This window comes from Xyrauchen texanus, chromosome 16 (genome assembly GCF_025860055.1).
Source record: "Xyrauchen texanus isolate HMW12.3.18 chromosome 16, RBS_HiC_50CHRs, whole genome shotgun sequence".
NCBI lineage: Eukaryota > Metazoa > Chordata > Actinopteri > Cypriniformes > Catostomidae > Xyrauchen > Xyrauchen texanus.
In genome coordinates this window covers 16928624-16950180 of record NC_068291.1, presented here as the reverse complement: position 1 = coordinate 16950180, position 21557 = coordinate 16928624, and the positions used below count along the sequence as shown (strand labels likewise).

The 21557-nt window shown below is 40.1% G+C and overlaps 1 protein-coding gene across 1 annotated transcript in view; it reads left to right on the top strand.

Moving 5' to 3' along the window:
- Positions 1 to 21502, top strand: part of LOC127657047 (interphotoreceptor matrix proteoglycan 1-like) — a 47207-nt gene extending 25705 nt beyond the window's left edge. Inside the window, exons 9-18 of the mRNA XM_052145685.1 lie at positions 254 to 435; positions 514 to 873; positions 1682 to 2532; positions 2941 to 3030; positions 9517 to 9736; positions 10901 to 11111; positions 17823 to 18008; positions 18120 to 18303; positions 19629 to 19712; positions 20959 to 21502. Coding sequence (XP_052001645.1) covers positions 254 to 435; positions 514 to 873; positions 1682 to 2532; positions 2941 to 3030; positions 9517 to 9736; positions 10901 to 11111; positions 17823 to 18008; positions 18120 to 18303; positions 19629 to 19712; positions 20959 to 21039 — 2449 coding nt within the window. The 3' untranslated portion in view covers positions 21040 to 21502. The remainder of the gene's footprint in view (positions 1 to 253; positions 436 to 513; positions 874 to 1681; positions 2533 to 2940; positions 3031 to 9516; positions 9737 to 10900; positions 11112 to 17822; positions 18009 to 18119; positions 18304 to 19628; positions 19713 to 20958) is intronic.
- Positions 21503 to 21557: the final 55 nt, after the last annotated feature.

Genomic DNA, 21557 nt, shown 5'->3' with positions numbered 1-21557 from the left:
TGAATAAGTAGGTGTACAGGTGTTCCTAATAAAGTGCTTAGTGAGTGTAAATGCATATTTTGTCTCCATCTTGAATGCATTTTGAGGGTCTTTACATTATCTAAGAACTATCAGATCAGTAAAATGAATGAAGTGACCAAGTGTAAATACACTGCTCAATGTCAAAAAGTGGCCCAATTTACCTAAATTCATCCTTACTGTGAGCATTCCAATGGCCCACTGCTCTTATAATTCCCCTCATAACACTGAGCAGATCTGGAGGTGTAACAGCACGGTATGCTGTGGTGTTTGAGACTAATGGAGTGAGGGCTGCAGGGGACACAGGGGCAACAGGTGAATCTGGCATGGAGGGAGTCCTAAAGGGCATGGTGGCCAAGGCACTAAGCGAGGACACATCTCTACCTGTGGACATGCTTTCCCTTACTTTCGATACAGGTACACAAAATAAACACAGTCAATACAGGCCCTTCGTGGATTGCACATATTTAATCTTATCTGATTCCTCCCGTACAGACTCTCCAACAGCAGAGGAGCAGGAGAACACAATATTAAGTACACAGAAAAGAGAAGAAATAGGATTTTTACCTGAGGAAATTAGTACACAGTCCACAGATGTCACCTCTGAGGAGACTATAACGTCTTCTGGGAATACTGGGATCTCTTTTGGAGATCTAGGCCCTGACAGGACTCAAGCAGTGTTAGGTGACTGGACAGAAAGAACTGTTATACAGGAGGTGGTACCTGATATATCGTCCCCTGTGACCAAACTGGCTGCAAAAACAGAGCAGCCGGCCACAGAACTAATCACAAGCCCCTCCCTTGAGGATTCAAAGAAGGAAAGACTAATAACTGAAGACACTTTAGTGACTGGAGGTAAATCTTTTAAATGTATAGTGAGTAGTGAGTCACTGTACAAGCGCATCTGCTTTCAAAGTAAGACACCTACGTTAGACAGCCCAAGGGGCCAGTCAGACCAAATGCATTATTGCACTAAAAACATCTAGATCTAGATAGCACAAGAATAGAACAGAGCACAGGTATCTCGAGTCACATTTGATAAGTTGTTTTAACTCGACACAGCATCCAAAAAATTTCTTAATAGCTTAAAAAACAGCATGACATGGCAAAGACATCCTTCTTGAGTAGTGTTTCTCAACTCCTAGTCCTGGAGTACCCCCAACCAGGGTTGGACTGGCCATAGTGAGATCCGGGTCTTTTCCAGGGGCCGGCTGTGAAACGAGGCCAAACGGGCAGCGATAAGCTGAAACAGGCCGCCCATTAATGCAGAATGGCCCACGACGGGCTGAAGAGGACTGCAAAATGGCACCACGATATGCCAAAAAGGACAGTGACACAAATCTGCCTGCTCAACAACTTTTGGGCTGATTTCTCTTCCCGGTTACACATTTGGGATGTCTCCCTAATCTTACATCTGATTCAGTTAATCAGCTTGTTAGTAGAGACTTCATGACCTTAACTGGGTGTCAAATAAGAGAGACGTCCAAAATGTGCTGTGGTGTCAGGGACACTAGGACCAGGATTGGGAAACACTGTTTACATAGAAAAACATTGGGAAAAGGAATACAGACGGATGTGTGGACAGCCCCTAAGAATTACAGAATTCTAATTATAAATTACATTTGCAAAGACACTCTCTGAAACTGGCTCTTTTGTTTTCAAGGATCTCCAAGAACCCCTACAGTGGATTACCCATCAAAGTCATCTAAAGTCCAAGAGGATGTTGGAAATGAAATTATTTCCACAGCTGCTTCACTAGACTTGGATTCTTTTGAAGTAGCAAAAGCATCTACTTCAACTCAGCTAGAAATGGATTTTGATTTGACACCAGGGACCTCTCCAGCAGAGAAAACATCATCAATCGTGGAATTCCTAACCCTGACGGAGCGACCTCAAGAAGCTATTTTTCTAGAAGATGACACAATTAGCCCCACTGAACCTTTAGAGACCCCTACTGAAGGTCTTTCTTCACAACCTACCAGTCTAATTGATAGCCCAGAGTCGCCTAATGCAATTGACCCAAGTGACCATGTGGAGTCTCAATCTGTACCTGACACTATAGAAGCACTTCATCCTAAGGGGTCTCCTTTGCCCACTCTAGAACCAATTGCATCAATTCCCTCAGGGCTAACACCCACTGAAGGCCCCATTTCACACGTGAGCCCTGACAATTTCCTAGATGAAGAGAGACAGCCGCTCTGGACTTCTTCACCTCCACAAAGTGAAGGTGTTACAGATAATGACACTACTACGCAAGAGAACTTAGAACAGTCTGACGAAGTGGAAGAAACTGAGGACTTTGGGAGTAGATTACCCTCAGAAAAGGATGAGCACATGCAATCCTCGGCCACTCCTCAAAGCCACGTATCATTTCCTTCAATTATGGCTTCTAACCAGGCCAAAGAGTTATTGGTGTTTTTTAGCTTACGCGTGACTAATATGATGTTTTCAGAGGATCTTTTCAACAAGAGCTCTCCTGAGTACAAATCGCTGGAGAATACGTTTCTCGAACTGGTAGGTAAACACACCTTTGTCTTTGACTTTCTTTTACCACATACCTTTTTTAACTCGCTTTATTGTTAGCTATACATGTTTGTGTGCTGCAATGTGTGCAAGAAAAATTGTATATATAAACACTGTCATCTGTCTGCAGGGACTTGACAGATGGTATGGGAGAACTGTACTGTTCGAAATTAAATGTACATTTTCTATACAGTCTTTGATTGTGGGTGACTGACAATGGATTACATTTCTGTACTATTTGTGCTAGAAAACATATTTTGTATGTTGCTCTGAACCTTGTTACCTTATTCAGTATAGACAGAAAAGCCCCATAGAAATCGCCATTAATCGAACCCTGTATGGCGATTTCAAAATGAAATTTGAATTTTATTCTGTAAAACTGCTTTTTTTTCCAACTAGAGACAATTCTCTGAACCAACTGACTCACCAAACCCTGAGGCCTCTAGTCCAAAAGCTGAAAGAGAACAGAGGACATTAGCCTCAATACCGGTACATCTATATCCAAGTTTTCTGTATCTTTATCCAATTTTGTTTTACTAAATCTCTGCACTTTTTCTAATCACTTCCCACTGATCACAGTTAAGAATAACTGTCTACAACAGGACTCAGCAACCTGGGGGTTAATCACTTGTATGTGATCAAAAGTGAGAAAGAGGATCATATTTATATGAAGTCCTTAGCAACTGCATGTGGTGGCATGCCAGTCTACCGCTTGTTGTAATCCTTTGTCATAATCATGCAGTGCGTCTCTTTAGTTATGCGCTGAATGGGAAGCTAAATAAAATGAAAGTGGGACGAAACTGACCTAGTCAACAACAGAGGGGCGCAGTGCGAGCAAACCTTTCACGCCTCATCAGCCACTAATGTCGCAAGTTAAAGTATCCACTTTGTGTCGGCACAATGATTAACAAAGAAAATTAAAAAATGCCACTTCATGTCAAAAAGGTTGCCGACTCCTGGTTTACAATAACTTTTGATAACTGAGTTCTCTAACCAGCATTAACATGTCTAAACATCATAAAATTAAGCATGTTTACATGCAGGATCTTGCCACGATCATGTCTATTAAACCAACAATGTGAGTAGTCATGTAAACGCTGTTAACATTTTCCTTTATCGGGGTAAGGTCATAAACGGTTTAAGCAAAAACTGATAGGCACACATCGATTTGTGCCCACCCTGATTTCACTAAGTATGTAAAAACCAGAATCACCATTCTTACCAGCTTATCCAATGTTCAAATGTTGAGTGCATGCCTGTTTAAGCTTTAACATCAAAAACAGAGAATAACCTGATGATTTGAAGACTCATGTAAAAACGTTTTTCTTGCATTGTCTGCTGTTTGATTAATCTGATTTGTAGTATTTATCAGTGTATTGGATTGTATTGGATTGTAGTGCATTGTAAATATGACCTATGGACAGTAATTATTCTTATTTGTGTACTACAACAAATAATGTCAGTACTTGGATTCTGCATTTAAAAGGGCCAAAAAACTAAACAAAACAAAAAAGCACAGATGATGCCAAAACATCCCTTAGGGAATTTTCTACTTTTGTTTCTCTAAACTGATTTTGTTGGTTATGTAGCCTAATTGCTTAGTTTTATTCTTCAGTGAGAAACGTATAAGACAGCTTTTTTGTGGATTTTGAAATTAACAGCTCAATTAATCATTTGTAATAAAAGCAATACAACTGAGATTGCTTTTGTGGCTTGTTTTTGTACGGTTCTGGGTGAATGCAATCTCTTGTAAGATGCTAGCTCATTTGGATAAATGCAGAGAGCAATGACATTTTTTTAAACCACCATAAAATAGTGGGTCTAGACTTGTCAAAATTAGAGGTTACTGAATACAGTTTGAAGGGACTATTGTACAAGTTACAGCATTTATATGTTCTGTTCTATAAAATAAAGTTAGGATAAATTATATATTAAATTTCTTTGATATTTAAAGAGTGAATCCCAAAATATAAAAACTCAATTTCCAATAATAAGTGGTTGCCCATACTAGTATTGTGCTGGAATTTCCTGGCATGAACAACAGAACAGTGAAACCTCACAGAAACTAAAATCTGGTCAGAAGCTACTCTGGTACGTATCTAAGTGAAATGGCTATAAAATTAGTTCATTGATTCATAAATGGGCTTTTAAAGAATAATTTGATAACTGATATATTTTTATGTTCTTCCAAATTCTGAAAAAAAGAACATCAATTTTGCCCATTTATAATTCAATGTGTTGGTAGCTTTTGTAGAGACAGCTGAAATAGTTTGCAAAGTTTGCATTGATTTTAGCCTCTCAACCTTGTAGGGCCCTTGTTTAGCCCTGTCTCTACTGGTTTGAGTAGCAACCACCTTGATTGGACATTGAGAACACCAATATTTTTATTAATTTTTATTTAGATACAAATGTAATTTCCAGTATGCTAGAATGTGTTTCAGAATCAGCATTCTAGAATACAGATACAATACAATGTTGCATGTCATAATTAGTTGCATTTAGCATTTATTTTCCTATTTCGAATTGACTGCTACTGTACATATTTGTTTCCTTCAATCCTGTGGTGGCAATCAAAGGTCATGACACTGGCATCCGCTAGACAGTAACATTGATTGTGAATGAGCTCTGAGTCAGTGCAAGTGCTATGAGCAACAGTAACACCTGCTCTGCCCTGGCACTCAGCCGAGAAGTGAGAGGTTGATTGTGACTGGCAAATCAGCTCTACCTACTAATACAGATTATCTCCTGGTGTACGGGCAAGGAGCTGCTTCGTTAATATGACATCATCCCAAGCCTTTACTGAATAGTAGTACACTGTAAACCTTAATGCTCAAAATAATTAATTGTTTTGAGTAGGGAAAAGTAAATCATACAAATTAGTTCAAATAAATTAACCTTGATGAGTATTTAGAACTGTCTCTTTCTTCTTCATGAAAAATACACCTTTTAATAACCTGAATAGTTTTATTGTTTTGAGTTTAATGAAATTGTCTCTTTAAATTTACTGGAAATTAAATGTAACTGAAACTGGGCAGGGGAGTTCTTTTCTATTTCCTGGCACGCTTTGCATGGTACACGACCACGAGCGTAAATGAAAGTAAATGTGTTATATAATGTGCCTTTTTGCAAGATAAATATAAAGGGATAGACTTTTATAGTTTAATGTTTTGTGTTATTTAGAAGAGTTTCTTTAATGTTAAAATTTTGGGGGGTTACCATTATGGTGAATAGTGGAGCTTTACACGACAACAGTGTTTTGGGGCCTAAAAATTTGTACTAATGGGTTTCAAAGTGCAAGTTTTTGGAAATGATGCTGTTATCATCTCCGTGTAAACATTCAAAAACGTGAATTTGTGAAAACGATGATGTCATAAGCACTTCATCCTTACCTCAAGGGCAAACAGACCAACATGAGATCACCAGTTGGATTCCTTAAAAAGGTGGTGTGCTTTATAGTCCAGGGTCAAGCAACCTCATCGTCCGTCCAGACAAAATTGCTCGATCCTTTCGCCATTTTTATTTTTTGTATTCACCACCACTCTGTGGAAGAACGCTTATGTGCGCAGGCGTGTAGTGTTTCATTACAAAATGACATTGCCAAGTACTGGCCTGGCAAGCATAATACAGCATTTTTAGTAGTTTTTGCGGATCCGTGTGAAGGGGGATCGTTTTGACAACATTGTCATCTGTACATGAAATCTTTCTAAAACGCGAAGGAAAAACTTTTCATAATTATTAGATTCAAAGTCATAATTATAAGATAAAAGTAGTGCTGTCAGTTGATTTACATTTTTTATTTGTGATTAATCACATACTTGTTTAATCGTAATTAATCGCAGATTTTTAAAGTGCTGAAATTTGACACTATACTTCTTTTCCTGTCAATATGCATTTATTTCCATCTTTGGAAAGAAAACAAAACGATATGTAACTATATAATGCTTAATTAACATTTTACAAACAAAGCCTTCCAGAGTATAAAGATAGAAATGCACTAAAATAGCACCAAATCAAGTAACATTAAACGTTTCCCAAAGTCTAAGTGGGAGATTGATTAATAGAAAGAGCTCGTCCCCACATAGGTTGCATTTCATTTCAATGGGCATTAAATCTCTTAAACTGTCATCCTCCACAATATTAATCTGCCATCTGACTGTGGCTATCCTCCTTGTTGCAGCAATCATGAAGCTGCGTTGAAAAGTGCTTACAGACAAAAATGTCTCATTCTGCATTTTGGGGATAGTTAAGACTTGACATGCTTCTGTGGTAATAAAACTGTGCATTACATAGGCTGACATTTTTTTTTCTACTACAAGTGTCTTTTAATCTCATATAACACATTATGACTTTCTATCACAAAACTATGACTTTAAATCTACTGTAATTATTATCAAATTATCGTCTTGGTTACTCGAAGTTGTGCCTATACAAAATGCCACAACCAGCTGAACTGTGTTATGTGGACTGGTGTTGCAGGCAGGCACTGCTTTCCTAGTAGCAAGTGCACTCGGCCCCCACGTAACCTTCCCAACACCCCACGAATGTCGCAAAGTCGCCAGACACTTTGGCCTTTTCTCTTCTTTTTCTCCCACAGAAAAATCATTCAGCTGGGACCAGATGTATACACGTCGGGGAAGGTGTTCTTTTTCCCAATAGGAAAAGACACTGCAGAGACCACATCCTGCCTGAAGGGGAGGATAACATGTGGAAAATAAGGCAAATGTGGAAAGAAGCCCCCATAGTAGGTCCTACCCGGAGGTAAGGAGCTCTACAAATGTGGCGACTGGTGGCAGAGGAGGCTCTGCCCGAGGGAAGTTCGTACTCCCAGGGGGGATGGCACACCCTGTGCCTGGTATGCCAAGGCGATTGTATCCACAATCCAGTGGGCCATTCTCTGTTTAGAGACAGCCTACCCTTCCGCTGTCCCCCAAAACAGACAAAGAGCTGCTTGGAGCATCTAAAGCTCTCCATGCAGTCCAAGTAGATACGCATAGTGTGTACCGGACACAGCAACGACAAGGCTGGGTCTGCCTCCTCACGGGAAGTGCTTGCAGGCTCACCTCCTAGTCCCTGAAAGGGATAGTGGGAACCTTGGGCACATAGCCTGGCCGGGGTCTCACCTGAGTGTATGCTGGACTGTGCTCTAGGCACATATCGCTGACAGAGAACGCCTGCAGGTCCCCAACTCTCTTGATGGAAGTGAGAGCAGTCAGGAGGGTCGTCTTCAATGAGAGGGCCTTTAGCTCAACTGACTCCTGAGGCTCAAACAGGGCTCTCTGTAGGCCCAGCAGGACCATAGAGAGATCCCATGAGGGAAAGAGGCATGGTCTAGGAGGATTGAACCTCCTAACATCCTTCTGTAGAAAGACTGCGATTTCTGCACACAAGACAGCGGCATCCTTGCCTGCTACCGAGCTGAAACGTATGCCACATGAACCTGTGGCTGTGCTGAGAAAAACGCTAGAGCACTTACCTTACTCTGCATGTCCACCATCGGACCGGTCAGTGACGGGGGAGGAGGCTTAGCGTCCTCGTTGCTCATCAGAACCACCTGAGCTTGGGTCGGTGGACGGAAGGCATCAACTTCCTGTGGGAGGCTCTACGCCGAGGCTGTCTTGTCGCTGGCGGATTCCCTCGGCAACGAGCAGATGGGGTTCTGAGCAGACGGGGGTACTGGATTTCGACTGCCTGTATGTGGCAGAGGAATCTCCGCTTCTTGACTGACGAGAACTGCTGTGGCAGTGTCCTTGTCCATGTGATCTCGACTGCGAGTAAACGGCGGAGGAATCATGCCAGGGCAGGATGCGCCCCTGTCTGCTTCTTGACTGCCGAGAACTGCTGTGGCAAAGTCCTCGGCAATGTCGCCGAACAGGCCACCTTGAGAGATGGGGGTGTCAAAGAGGCGGCGTCGCCCATCTCCACAGGTGGTGCTCCTGGACCACCATAGTGGACCTCGCCTGCCTGAGAGCCCGCACCGTGACCAGCTCCTGCATCACTCCCGTGTCAGGACTACCCTCGTGCAGCTCTTTCAGTTCCTTGGCGTGGTGAACTTGCAGGAGGGCCATAGCATGCAGGGCGAAGGTGGCCTGTCCAGCAGAACTGTAAGCCTTGGCTGTCAAGGATGACGTGGACTTACAGGCCTTGGATGTACCCCCTGGCTGCCCCATCATTGAAGGTAGTGAGAGAGGAGGAACATCGATACAACTTCTTGTGAGTGACAGATAGGGAACTCATAATTTAATCATTATTTTATTTTATTTTTGTTTCCATGTGGCAGAAATTAGCTTTCATACAAAGAAGTCTGTCTAGCACACCTTTACTTAGAAGAAACAAAAACACATTCTGTGTGAATGCCCCCTTAAGGGAACTATTGCTCATATTCAGGGTTAGAGATTTTAACAAACTCCTAAGACTAAGTATTAATGTTCTGCATGTAACTCAGAACCCCTTAGCAACCATACTGCAACATCCTGGCAGCAAATGTTTGCACAGGACAGCACCATTCCTATTATCCTTTGAAAATGTAAAAATCTAGTATTAATTTCACACTTTTAATCAAACATTTGAGAGATTAATATTTTCAGAATGCTAATAAGTCAGGCATGTCTTTATGCATATATGATATCTTCATTGTGTGAGTGGTGCAATCAGACTCTTGAAATCTTGAGCAAAGATGGATGACTGAGCTGCTACGCCCTATTTCTCCTGAACAACCATCTTTATCTGTAAATGGCCCTCCTCGTGCGGAGTGAAATGAGCATTGAAAAGATTTTAGCATATTGTAATAGGATGAGAGACAGACACCAGGCAAATCTTTCAGTCTCAGAAGTCGAGCAATTGCTTTTGAATTGACAATTCCAAAGGTTTTGCATCAGAGCTGCATTACGTTCATGCACAATTAACCAGTCACAAGTCAGCTATGATGAAAGAAAAGTCGTAATCTCTCATTCAACTTTTATACCTCTTTTTCCTCAGCTCATGCCATATCTACAGTCCAACCTGACTGGATTTAAAGAGCTGGAGATTCTGAACTTCAGGAATGGCAGTGTTGTTGTCAATAGCAAGATGAAATTAGCCAAACCATTTCCAAACAATGTTACGGAGATGGTACACTGCATACTTGAGGACTTCTGCAGTGCTGCGTCTAAGGGACTGGACATGGAAATCGACTCACAATCAGTGGATGTGGAAGCAGGTAACCCTGTTGAAAAGACCAGCATTGTGGGTCACCAACATATGTTGTTTTGGATACTGGTATGCTGGTGTATCCACCAGGCTTCCTACAGAGATAGTTCACAAAAAGCTCCCCCTCATGTTGTTCCAAACCCATATGACTTTCATTCTTCTGTGGAACAAAACAGAAGATGTTAGTCTCTGCAAAGTACCATTCAAAGCAAGTCAGTCCACTCGGCAGCCATCTTTGGAATGCCCTGGGCAGCAAGTGGCATAAAAGTATGGCTAATATCTACATGAATGTGGAATAACTGATATCTCCAAATTGGTTGGTCAAGATTACGATCAAAGAACATATTTACAATCAGCAGTGAAATCTGACTACAATGGTATCACCAACTTTGCTTCTTTATCTCAGATCACCATAAAAACACTATTTTCAGGCGTTTTTAGCTAACTGATTGACAGTGCGATCTGTATCTGAAAGGTGTTTGGTTATTTTACCTGTAAGGCAGGACATTCTTTCTACATCTGCTGGCTGTTCCAATTTATCCCATTCATTTTAATACCAGTGGTCCATCTCTGCTAAACTGTCTCTGGCCTATGTTACCAATAACTTTCATTTAATCTCATTTCCATTTGATGACAAAGAATTATGTCAGAGCCTAACATATCCTTTTGTGTTTCATGGAAGAATGAATGTCATATTGGTTCGAAACAAAAGAGGATGAGCAAATGACGATAGAATTTTTGGGGTGGATTTGAATGTTTTTGCTGGTGAACAACATGAACCAGCATGAACCAGTTTTAGTTTGTTTATTTGTCAGAAGTTTGCAGCTCTTCACTGGTAGTAGTGAACTTACAGCAAACCTTTGGCAACAATGGACAATTTTCCGAAGGTTTGCCACATAGCTCATTTGGATGTGAAAATAATCAGTGGCAAATTTGCGGTAAATTCAGAATTTTTGTTAGGGCCCACATGAAAATTATAAACTGGCCTTCTTGCAGTGAAAGATGTCCAATGTCTAAAAAGAGACATATGGTTGCTCTTCATTAAGAAGTGTAAACAAAGGCATCTACATTAACGTAAAGGGATCAGCACACATGTATTAAGTCTTTAAGTCTCTTTGTCTGTCTGGACGTAAGTATTTTAAACCAAATAGTCAAACCTCATTGTCTTCGCCAGCAGATCACGGTGATCCGTGTAGGTTTATGGCGTGCAACGATTTCTCTCGCTGCATGGTAAACACTCTAACAACAGAGCCCGAGTGTCTCTGTGATCCAGGCTATAGTACGATGAATGGCCTTCCCTGCACGAGCATCTGTGACCTACAGCCGGAATACTGTCTACATGGAGGCCTGTGTGAGATCATACCAGGACATGGAGCTACCTGCAGGTATGTTAACATCACCTCTAAATGTTTTAGATAATGCTGAAGTCTAGGAATTTCCAGTATGAGGAACAATTTGGAGAAAGAAAATCTCTACGAAACTATGTATTGAAGAGCTGCTGCTATTCTAAGAAACCTTTCAGACCAAACATGTTCTTGCACTACAAAAAGTTAGAGGCAGTGCCACACATATGAAGGAAATGGTATACTTTGTATACTTTGATTGCAAGCCTGTACAGGCGCATTCAGCATGCACACTACGACAGCTTTGTGAAACTTTTTAGTAGAGTCAATGGCAGGAATATGTGCTGATGGCTATTTGTGTGTCTAGAAAAACTAGGCTGCATGCGGACAGTCTGCACGTACTGTACTAATGACAGAATTTGCTCCACGCACGAGAAAAAAACAAGTATACTTTGGCCTTAACAGAACGCAGGTGTTTTGAGCTGCCTGATCTCATGAAATTTATGTGACAATGGCTAAATGTTTGCAAACCAAATCTATGTATTTCTTTTCACATTTGGCGGCAGTTTCCATGTGAAATGTCCAGAGGTGGGTTCCACAAGCGAGTGAAATTATGTTGTAATCAGACAAGGTTTTTACGGTGAATATTAGATGGATGTTTTGAGGAAAACGTGCCTCCCTAACCTAAACCTATCCAGTAGTTTTCTAAAAGATAAATCAGAGGACAACAAAACAGACATCTTTACCCGAAACCAACACCTAAACATAAACTATAGTGTTTTAAAAGCAAATTAGACATGAAAAGCACATTTACTGAAGCAACCACGTAATTTTGTGTCACTTCCATGGCACTTTCGCTTCACTTTTAGTTTCGTTTCGTGCATCCTTGGCTTGGATCGTGTAAAGGGATTTAGACGGCCAAGGAGGCTGAACGTAAACAATCTCTCTCTTGTCGCACCACCTTCCGCAGTCAGCCTATATCCACTCAGAGGCTTAATTAGCCTGATAAGGGACCGGGTGTGTATAATCACGACCTGACACGACCCGGCCCCGCCCTCTGCCCTGTCACAGTTCGAGGTATGGGCTCCAAGTCCAAAGTCCAATACTCTATTATGAGAGCTACCATGGAAGTCAATCGCATTGGATTAAGTGTGTAAATGTAGGTGGGTCTGTAATACAAGCCTTAAAATATTTTCCAAAAATGTAGTTATAGTATGTTCATTTGATGAGACTAGGTTGGTTTTGAGATACACTTTTAAAAGTTTATTTTCTTTTTTTATCTGATACGGTGTCTAAAAAACATGGCACTACTGTGCGAGATGCTGAAAAAAGCTAGACTTGCTGCAACACACTCTGAAGTAGGCATTTTCAATTTTGGAAAGGTGGGACGAGCTAAGATAAAAAAACATGGAAGACTAACTCATACATGCGGTTTGTTCATTCCCTGTCCTTTATTTTATTTTCCTGCCAGCCTACGAAGACAGTTATTGTAGAAGGAGAACCAGGAAAAGTGTTTCTGTGTTTACTGGTACATTGTCAAAAAGTTATATTTTAGATAGCTATCTTTATATAGCTATCTTAGCAACTGGATTGCTGCTTGTTTTCAAACTGAACCACCTCTTCTCTCTAGTAAAGGCCTTCCAAACTGACCTTTCACATTTCCCTAGAGTGTAGGCGCCCTAAGATTTATGCTGTGTCAGAGAAAACTGCAAATCCATTGATTTCAGTGGGGATCGCAGGGATGTAGAGGAAAAATGCAAGGGTTTGCGAACGTGATCATCAACAATGTAGGCATTTACTGACCAAAAGGAAGCAAAACTACTAAATCCACGACAAGCCCGATGGTCCGTCTTCACAAGATTCCAATTCACAGTCACCTACTGCCCTGGCAGCAAGACAGCAAAGCTGATGCTCTTTCCTGTCGTCACAATCCTCCTCACAGATTACCTCGAGATGAATCCATCCTACCACCTTCCATCATTATTGCACCTATAAGTTGGGATATCATGGAAGAAATTCAAAGAGCCCAACAAACATACCCTGCACCACCTGAATGCTCTCCTACCAAGCATTATGTACCATATACACTTTGCCAAAGAACGATCCAATGGATCCATGCCTCCCTCAGCACTGGACACCCTGGCATCCAGAGAACTATTAACTTAGTACGTAACTCATTCTGGTGGCCTACACTGAATGATGTAACCATCTATGTTAAGGCATGTCAAGTGTGTGCACAGTCAAAGACCCCCAGAGAACTGCCAGCTGGCCTCTTACAATCACTGCCTATCCCTGAGAGACTCTGGTCCCACTTGTCTGTTGACTTCATCACTGATCTGCCAAACTCCAATGGGTATACTACAATCTTTGTAATCAATGACAGAAGCCATTGCCATGGAGACCGCTATCTCTCTGTTCCATCAAGTTTTCAGGAACTATGGCCTACCAGAGGTCATTGTGTCTGATCGAGGACCCCAGTTCACCTCCAGAGTCTGGCAGGCCTTCTGCAAGCAGCTTGACATCAACATCAGCCTCACGTCAGGATATCATCCTCAGGAAAATGGACAGGTGGAGAGGCTGAACCAAGAAATAGGCAGATATCTCAGACCTATTTCAGCTGAGAGCAGCAGAATTGGAGTGATTCCTACCATGGGCAGAATATGACCAGAATTCCCTCACTCACTCCTCTATGGGACTAACTCCTTTCCAATGTGTGCTGGGATACCAACCTCCTATTTTCCCTTGGTTGGGTGAACCCTCTACAGTGCCAGAGGTGGATGACTGGATCAGGCAGAGCGAGCAGGTGTGGGACAGCAGTGCACGTCAGATTGCAGCGGGCTGTTCGGGCCCAACAGATCCAAGCTGATCGACGGAGGTGTCTCCACCCCGACTATCAACCTGGCCAGAGAGTCTGGCTATCTACACGTGACCTCAAGTTACAGCTACTCCGCCCCAGGTATGTCGGTCCGTTCAGAATTGTTAAACAGATCAATCCTGTAACTTACCGACTGGAGCTGCCTACTAACTACCGCATCTCTCCTTTCCATGTGTCATTATGGAAACTGTTCACCCAACATCTGGCCCCGGAACCATGGATCCTGAGCCTCCACCTCCCATGTAGATCGACGGATCACCTCCTTACATGGTCAGAGAGATCATAGACTCACGTCATCAAGGGGGCCAGATGCAGAGAGATTGTGGGTAGTCACTAAGGACATACTGGATCCGAGACTTCCACCAAGCACACATGAATTTTCCTGCACCACGATCAAGGGGATGGCCAAGAAGAACACTGGGAGTTGTACATAGAGGGGGGGTTCTGTAACTAATGATGCTGCTATCCTTTCAGCCAACCGCCAGAGGGAGCCCTCTCCCGAATACTGACACAAACCGTTTCTTCTGTGGTGACATCCTGTTTGTACCATATATAAAGTCATGCTTATTCAATGTCACGTTCTGAGGTATTGCCAGTTTAACTGCCTTACCAAGCATTTATACCATTGTCTGTCTTTTTGGATTACTGATTTCTGGATTACTGTTTTGCTCTATTTGCCTTGTCGGACTGCTTACTTGTGTATCGACTACTTTGCCTTATTAATCAACTACAGTCAGGTCCATAAATATTGGGACATCGACACAATTCTAATCTTTTTGGCTCTATACACCACCACAATGGATTTGAAATGAAACGAACAAGATGTGCTTTAACTGCAGACTTTCAGCTTTAATTTTAGGGTATTTACATCCAAATCAGATGAACGGTGTAGGAATTACAACAGTTTGTATATGTGCCTCCCACTTTTTAAGGGACCAAAAGTAATGGGACAGATTAACAATCATAAATCAAACTTTCACTTTTTAATACTTGGTTGCAAATCCTTTGCAGTTAAGTACAGCCTGAAGTCTGGAACGCATAGACATCACCAGACGTTGGGTTTCATCCCTGGTGATGCTCTGCCAGGCCTCTACTGCAACTGTCTTCAGTTCCTGCTTGTTCTTGGGGCATTTTCCCTTCAGTTTTGTCTTCAGCAAGTGAAATGCATGCTCAATCGGATTCAGGTCAGGTGATTGACTTGGCCATTGCATAACATTCCACTTCTTTCCCTTAAAAAACTCTTTGGTTGCTTTTGCAGTATGCTTCAGGTCATTGTCCATCTGTACTGTGAAGTGCCGTCCAATGAGTTCTGAAGCATTTGGCTGAATATGAGCAGATAATATTGCCGAAAGTTCCATTGGCAGCCATACATGCCCACGCCATGACACTACCACCACCATGCTACACTGATGAGGTGGTATGCTTTGGTTCATGAGCAGTTCCTTTCCTTCTCCATACTCTTTTCTTCCCATCACTCTGGTACAAGTTGATCTTTGTCTCATCTGTCCATAAGATGTTGTTCCAGAACTGTGAAGGCTTTTTTAGATGTTGTTTGGCAAACTCTAATCTGGCCTTCTTGTTTTTGAGGCTCACCAATGGTTTACATCTTGTGGTGAACCCTCTGTATTCACTCTGGTGAAGTCTTCTCTTGATTGTTGACTTTGACACACATACACCTACCTCCTGGAGAGTGTTCTTGATCTGGCCAACTGTTGTGAAGGGTGTTTTCTTCACCAGGGAAAGAAATCTTCGGTCATCCACCACAGTTGTTTTCCGTGGTCTTCCGGGTCTTTTGGTGTTGCTGAGCTCACCGGTGCGTTCTTTCTCTTTAAGAATGTTCCAAACAGTTGATTTGGCCATACCTAATGTTTTTGCTATCTCTCTGATGGGTTTGTTTTGATTTTTCAGCCTAATGATGGCTTGCTTCACTGATAGTGACAGCTCTTTGGATCTCATATTGAGAGTTGACAGCAACAGATTCCAAATGCAAATAGCACACTTGAAAAATCAACTCTGGCCATAGTGTCACCTGGAGCTCCACCTAAACTGAGGTGGACATTTGCTTCAGATTCATTTCCCCAGTCAGTTAACATGTGTGAAGAGTTGCTGAGCAGATGCAAACTTACCAACATCTCTATGTTTGCATAGAGACTTTTTCCAAGAACATGCCATGTTATTTTTTTTTTTATTAGTCTACTGTATGTGTATTAGTCTACAAAAGGAACCAAATCTACTCTGTTGTTTAATATGCTGCTTCATTCATGTCACTGTCTGCAGCCGAAAGCCATTCACACATCTGCCCAAAGTGAGATATGCCTCTAACCCAGCCTTTCTCAAACTTTTTTCAGTCAGGGCACCTTTCAAAAGTGCATAAAATCTCAAGGCACCCCAGTGTAAAATATAATTTAAAAACACTGCATAACCCAAATGTAAATGCAAATGTCCTGTTTATTTAGACAGAACAGTAATGAACAGAGCATAATACGAACTGTAGATAACAATAACAATAATAATAACAACTTTATAGCACCTTTAAAAACACAGGTTTGCAAAGTAATTCACTAAATAATTAATCAGAGACACAAATGCCATAAAACCGTAAGAGGTGGACCGCCCAATACAAGAACCCAACAACAAATCCAGACCAGGAGAACTAAAATGAAGTGCAGGATGCAGTTAAAATAAAATAAAAAGGGGCAGACATGAAAGAAATATATATACAATACGATAAGAAAAAGATGCATGTTAAAAAATGCACCAGAGATACTAAAAGTGGCCTAAATTCACGTTTATTTTTACGTTTCTGTCAGTCTGAGGTGTTGTTGCTATAACGCGTTGCTGTGGGTTGCGTCACTTGCGTCAAGTTGTGTGTGTGTCTTGCTTCGGTCTTGTGAGACGGATTTTTATGGTTAATTATATATATATATATATAAATATATATATTTATCTAAAATGAATTTACAATTTATTAATACGTTCATATGTTTAAAAAGAAGAAGAATGTATTTATGTAAATTCAAATATATTTATATATGAAATGTCAGATTTTTATTTATTTTTTTAGCCTACGTAATTTTTTGGTGGCACCCCTGACACAGTCAGGGGGCACCCCAGTGTGCCGCGGCACCCACTTTGAGAAAGGCTGCTCTAACCATCATTCTTTTGGTTTGTATTCTGCCCATTAACACTCTTTTATACACCCATCTTTGCAGTAGTATCAGTGTCATTATAAATTATAAGTGCCAGTGCATATTATGGCTGCATATAGCACGTGAGTGCATTAGTAGCATGAATGCAAAATGTAAACACATGTAAAGACAAATTACAAAATATCCACTGCATAAATATTACTTTTATCATCATTGAGTGTTTAAAACATCTTATTTTACTGATCAATGTGAATTCTACTCATATAATGAGGCATGAAGTCATTGATAGCACATATTAGTTAATATTTTACCTAGTCTTGTTCATCCTCATATTTAAATGCTCCTCTAAATGCCTCCCACAGCAGTGTGGCCCTTGTTGTCTGAATGTTCGCAGACAGTATGCTATTGCTCAGCTGTCTTGAACTTCTTTCTACCCCTGAGCAAAGAAAAAAGAAGAACATTATCACGAGTATAATGGGGCCTTTACAGTCAGAGTCCTCACACCTTTTACTACAGAATTTCTATGATAACTAGAAGAATTTATATTCACTATAGGGATTTACATTACTTTTCATTGACCTTTTAGACGTTATTCATTTCCATGGTTGATCCAGGACTGGAAATTATAAATTAAAAATGATCTGGTTTTCCATGACCATTTGAACCCTGTAGAGTTCAACAGTATTGCTACAAGACTCACATTTTCTAACATGTTTTCTTCATTTTTAGATGTCCTTTAGGTAAATTTTGGCACTACCACGGAGAACGCTGCAATGAACTGGTGTCTGTGCCAATTGACCCTCTCCTTTTCGTAGCCTGCATGGTGGGAAGCCTCTCAGTGGTTTGTGTTGTAATTGGCATCTTGATTTTCATTAACAAGAAATGTATACGGACCAGAAAGACATTGACGCTTGTGTAAGAAGGGCTTTTTTTCTGTTCCTTTTTAGAAGTTACTTTATTTTTTACAGATATGGATTTGCAGTGGCGTGACCTGTTTTAAACACGTTGGTATTCTTTACATTATAGGCGTTCACAATCTCCATTCCCCTTTGGTAATACTATGAGAATAAATCCAGTTTTTGAGAATGATGATGGGGTCTTAACACATGTGTCGAGCATCCTCTGTCCCATGAGCTCTGATTCATGTTCCTTACAACAATCAGACCAAGGCACATTTCGCTCACTTGTAAGTATACAGCTTAGTATTGAGGTAAAGTGTTCAGCAAAGATAGTATTCTTAATGATCTATATAAATGGATAGTTCACCCAAAAAGGACAATTCTGTCATCATTTACTCATCCTGATGTTGATCCAAACCTATAGAACTTTCTTTCTTTTGTGTTCTGTGGAACAAAAACAGAGATGTTAAGCAGAATGGCAGCCACAGTAACCATTCGCTTTCATTGTAAGAAAAGAAAGAAATTAAAGTGAATGTTGGCTGAGACTAAGGGCATATATTTTGGGGTGGATGGTCATGAGTACTTTATATGTTATGTTAAATTTGAATTTTTCCCTGCAAATATCACATCCGTCATGCTGGAATTGCTCTTCCATAAGAAAGTATTTGGCCAAGTTCGGAATGGCAATCTACCACACTACTCTTGCTAGTTCTGCCATTACGAACTCAGCCATACTGGTTTGGAATAACATGACGTAGAGTAAATGGTGACAGAATTTTTATTTTGGGGTAAATTATCTTTTTAATCAATGTCATGAGCTGTACTAACCTCAACAATATGTTTCTGATCAAATCACAAGTCCTTTATTATGTATTTTGTGGACAGGACACATTAACCCTTCCTGTTTTCAGGGCAGTTTGTGAATAAGAGCTTTGCTAACATAGTCACTAACCAGAGCTTGTATTCCCAGTAGCCTATAGTAACTGAACAGCTGATTGCCTATATCACCTACAGTAAGAAAAATACTGTTAATAAAGACAATAAAGCTTAAACTTACAGAAAATGACAAATAAATGCGTAGAATGGACACAAATTGCAATAGGTTAGCATAACTAAAATAACGCCTAAAATAGACAACATTGTTTTTGGTGAATCGGCTGTTTGTACTCTTTGACCAGAAAAGACCACATCAGCTAAATCCACACATCAGTATCCTCATCATATACAAAATAGCTATTAGAGTAAAATTATCAAAGCTGTTTCGTCGATTTTGGTGATGTCAAATTGTTGTATGCTAAATGCCTACAAAGTTGTCAGATAGGTTACAGCCTTGTTCAAAGATGTACGATAATATTCATAATATTCAGATAAAGGCATAATATTCCTAGGAGGATACTAGAAATAATAAACAGCGTGAGTTTTACATCTTAGACTAGTGCATCTGTAGTTGTCCAAACTAATTAATATGAATGATAATCAGTAACTTTTTTCACCAACAGATGTTTTGCTCTTCAAAGTAAGGACAGTCTGGATTAACACGTAGTGCCAAAAATGTACCTGGCTTCTTTGCTTGACAAGACCATGCGTCCACGGGACATTTTTGAAGATTAATGGTAGTCTGTTTTTCCATTGCCAGATCCCCAGACAACTGTACACCAGAAGATCGGAAAATTTAGTGTCAGAAATGGTCGATTTTCATCAGTGTATACCACATAATGAGGTACGATGGCTAATTCCTCAAAGTAAGCCTTTGGTGTAAGCAGCTGGGGTGCAAAACCACCCATTTTGATGTTAACTCCAATACAGCTTGATTTATCATGTCAAGATGACAAAACGTTCCCACCAAAATTTCAACTGGACCTTCACATAGAAGAAGAAATAATATTATTAAAGTGGATTTCTTTGAAATGTTATCGTTCCTACCATCATTTTCAATTCCATTAATATTCTCAATAAAATACAATGAAATCCATGACAAATATTTGATTAAAACTTCCATTGGGAATGGGGCCGTTGAGTGCCTTACAATAACCAATTTTTTATTGTGAATTATTTATATTTTAAATAACAATTGAGACAAGTTAAAATTATTTTAGCAGTAATCAACATTATGCCATAAATGCTGTCAATTGAACTCTCCTTTAAATGTTAAGCATTATTTGTAAGCATGATAAGATGCTTATTCATGAATTTGTGACTTAATATAACACATTGATTATGCCTGAAAGAAATCCTTTTGTCTATAGTCCTCCAGTAGAATTTTCCAATTGGCACTGTTAAGTATGTAGCACATGTAAACAATTGAATATTAATCAAGACATGAGCTTTGCAACTGAAACATTAAGACATTGGATGTGTCTCAAAATCAATGACTCACTAGGTGACCTGTCTAATGATGTGTTGAATGATCTAATGATGACTTTCACAGCAAATTCTGACATTAACATGTTACTAAGCTAACAGTTCAATACCCTACTTACTACAAAAACAGGTAGCACACTCTAATACTGGGTGAAATCATACACTCTATGTAAAAAAAAAAAGTAGTATCTGAAACTTTACACATTATGCAAGTATAAGCAAATACTAATAGTATGCTACATTGTTGTCACATGACCTCTTAACTGAATTAAACATTACATCCTTAATTCCGCAAGCAATATAGTTGACTAGACTCTATTGAACTAAAGTCTTCTTCTCATTTCAGTGTACATCTTTTTAAACATATAGTATTAATAATATATATTAATATTCTACTGTTACTATTTCTTTCTGTTTAAATGTTTTGCACACACTCGCACAAAAATGTGCACATTTACTTTGGGGAAGGCCTTACAGAATTGTGTTCTTACAGGATTGTAGTGCGCTTTTATGGCACTACAGTAAACAATTGCACATATTATTTTATATGTATGCTTTGAGTATTTCTAGTGTTTTCTAGATGTTTTTCTCATGTTGTATTACAGGCATGGCAGAAGTCCAGCCGGTCCTCTTGCTGTCTTTTTCGGAGTCCTGATAGTGAAGGATTTGAAGTGACAGTTTTATGATGTCCATACTCTATTTTTAAAATCAAAATGGCACCAAAGCTCTTCAGTGTTATTCAAGCCAACTCGACTTTGCTGGTTCTTGTAGACATTTGGTGAGTTTATGGTTCAACCACCCTATTCAAGGATCAGCCATACCCTTCAAATAAGGAACAACTGAAGGAGCACCTTCAAAATAGGTATTTGTAACTAAATTAAATAATCATTTAGATAATTCTCGACGCAATGTTTAATTGCACCTGCACAACAATGTATTATTTGAGACATTGTAATATGTGTTGGATGTTTTGAACCCTTGTCATAGGTGTGTTTCCTCCATCACAATGAGGCATTTATTTACAAATGGATACACTGGGTGGTCTCTTAAATACAAAATAGATTATTTCTTTAAACAGTAACCTCTTGACTGAATGTATCTGAATGTATTTTGTACATTTTTGTGGTTATTATTTAAATTTTACACGTTCCCCACCAATCAATTGACAAAAATACAGAAGTATGGGAATGATTTCTTGTTTTTT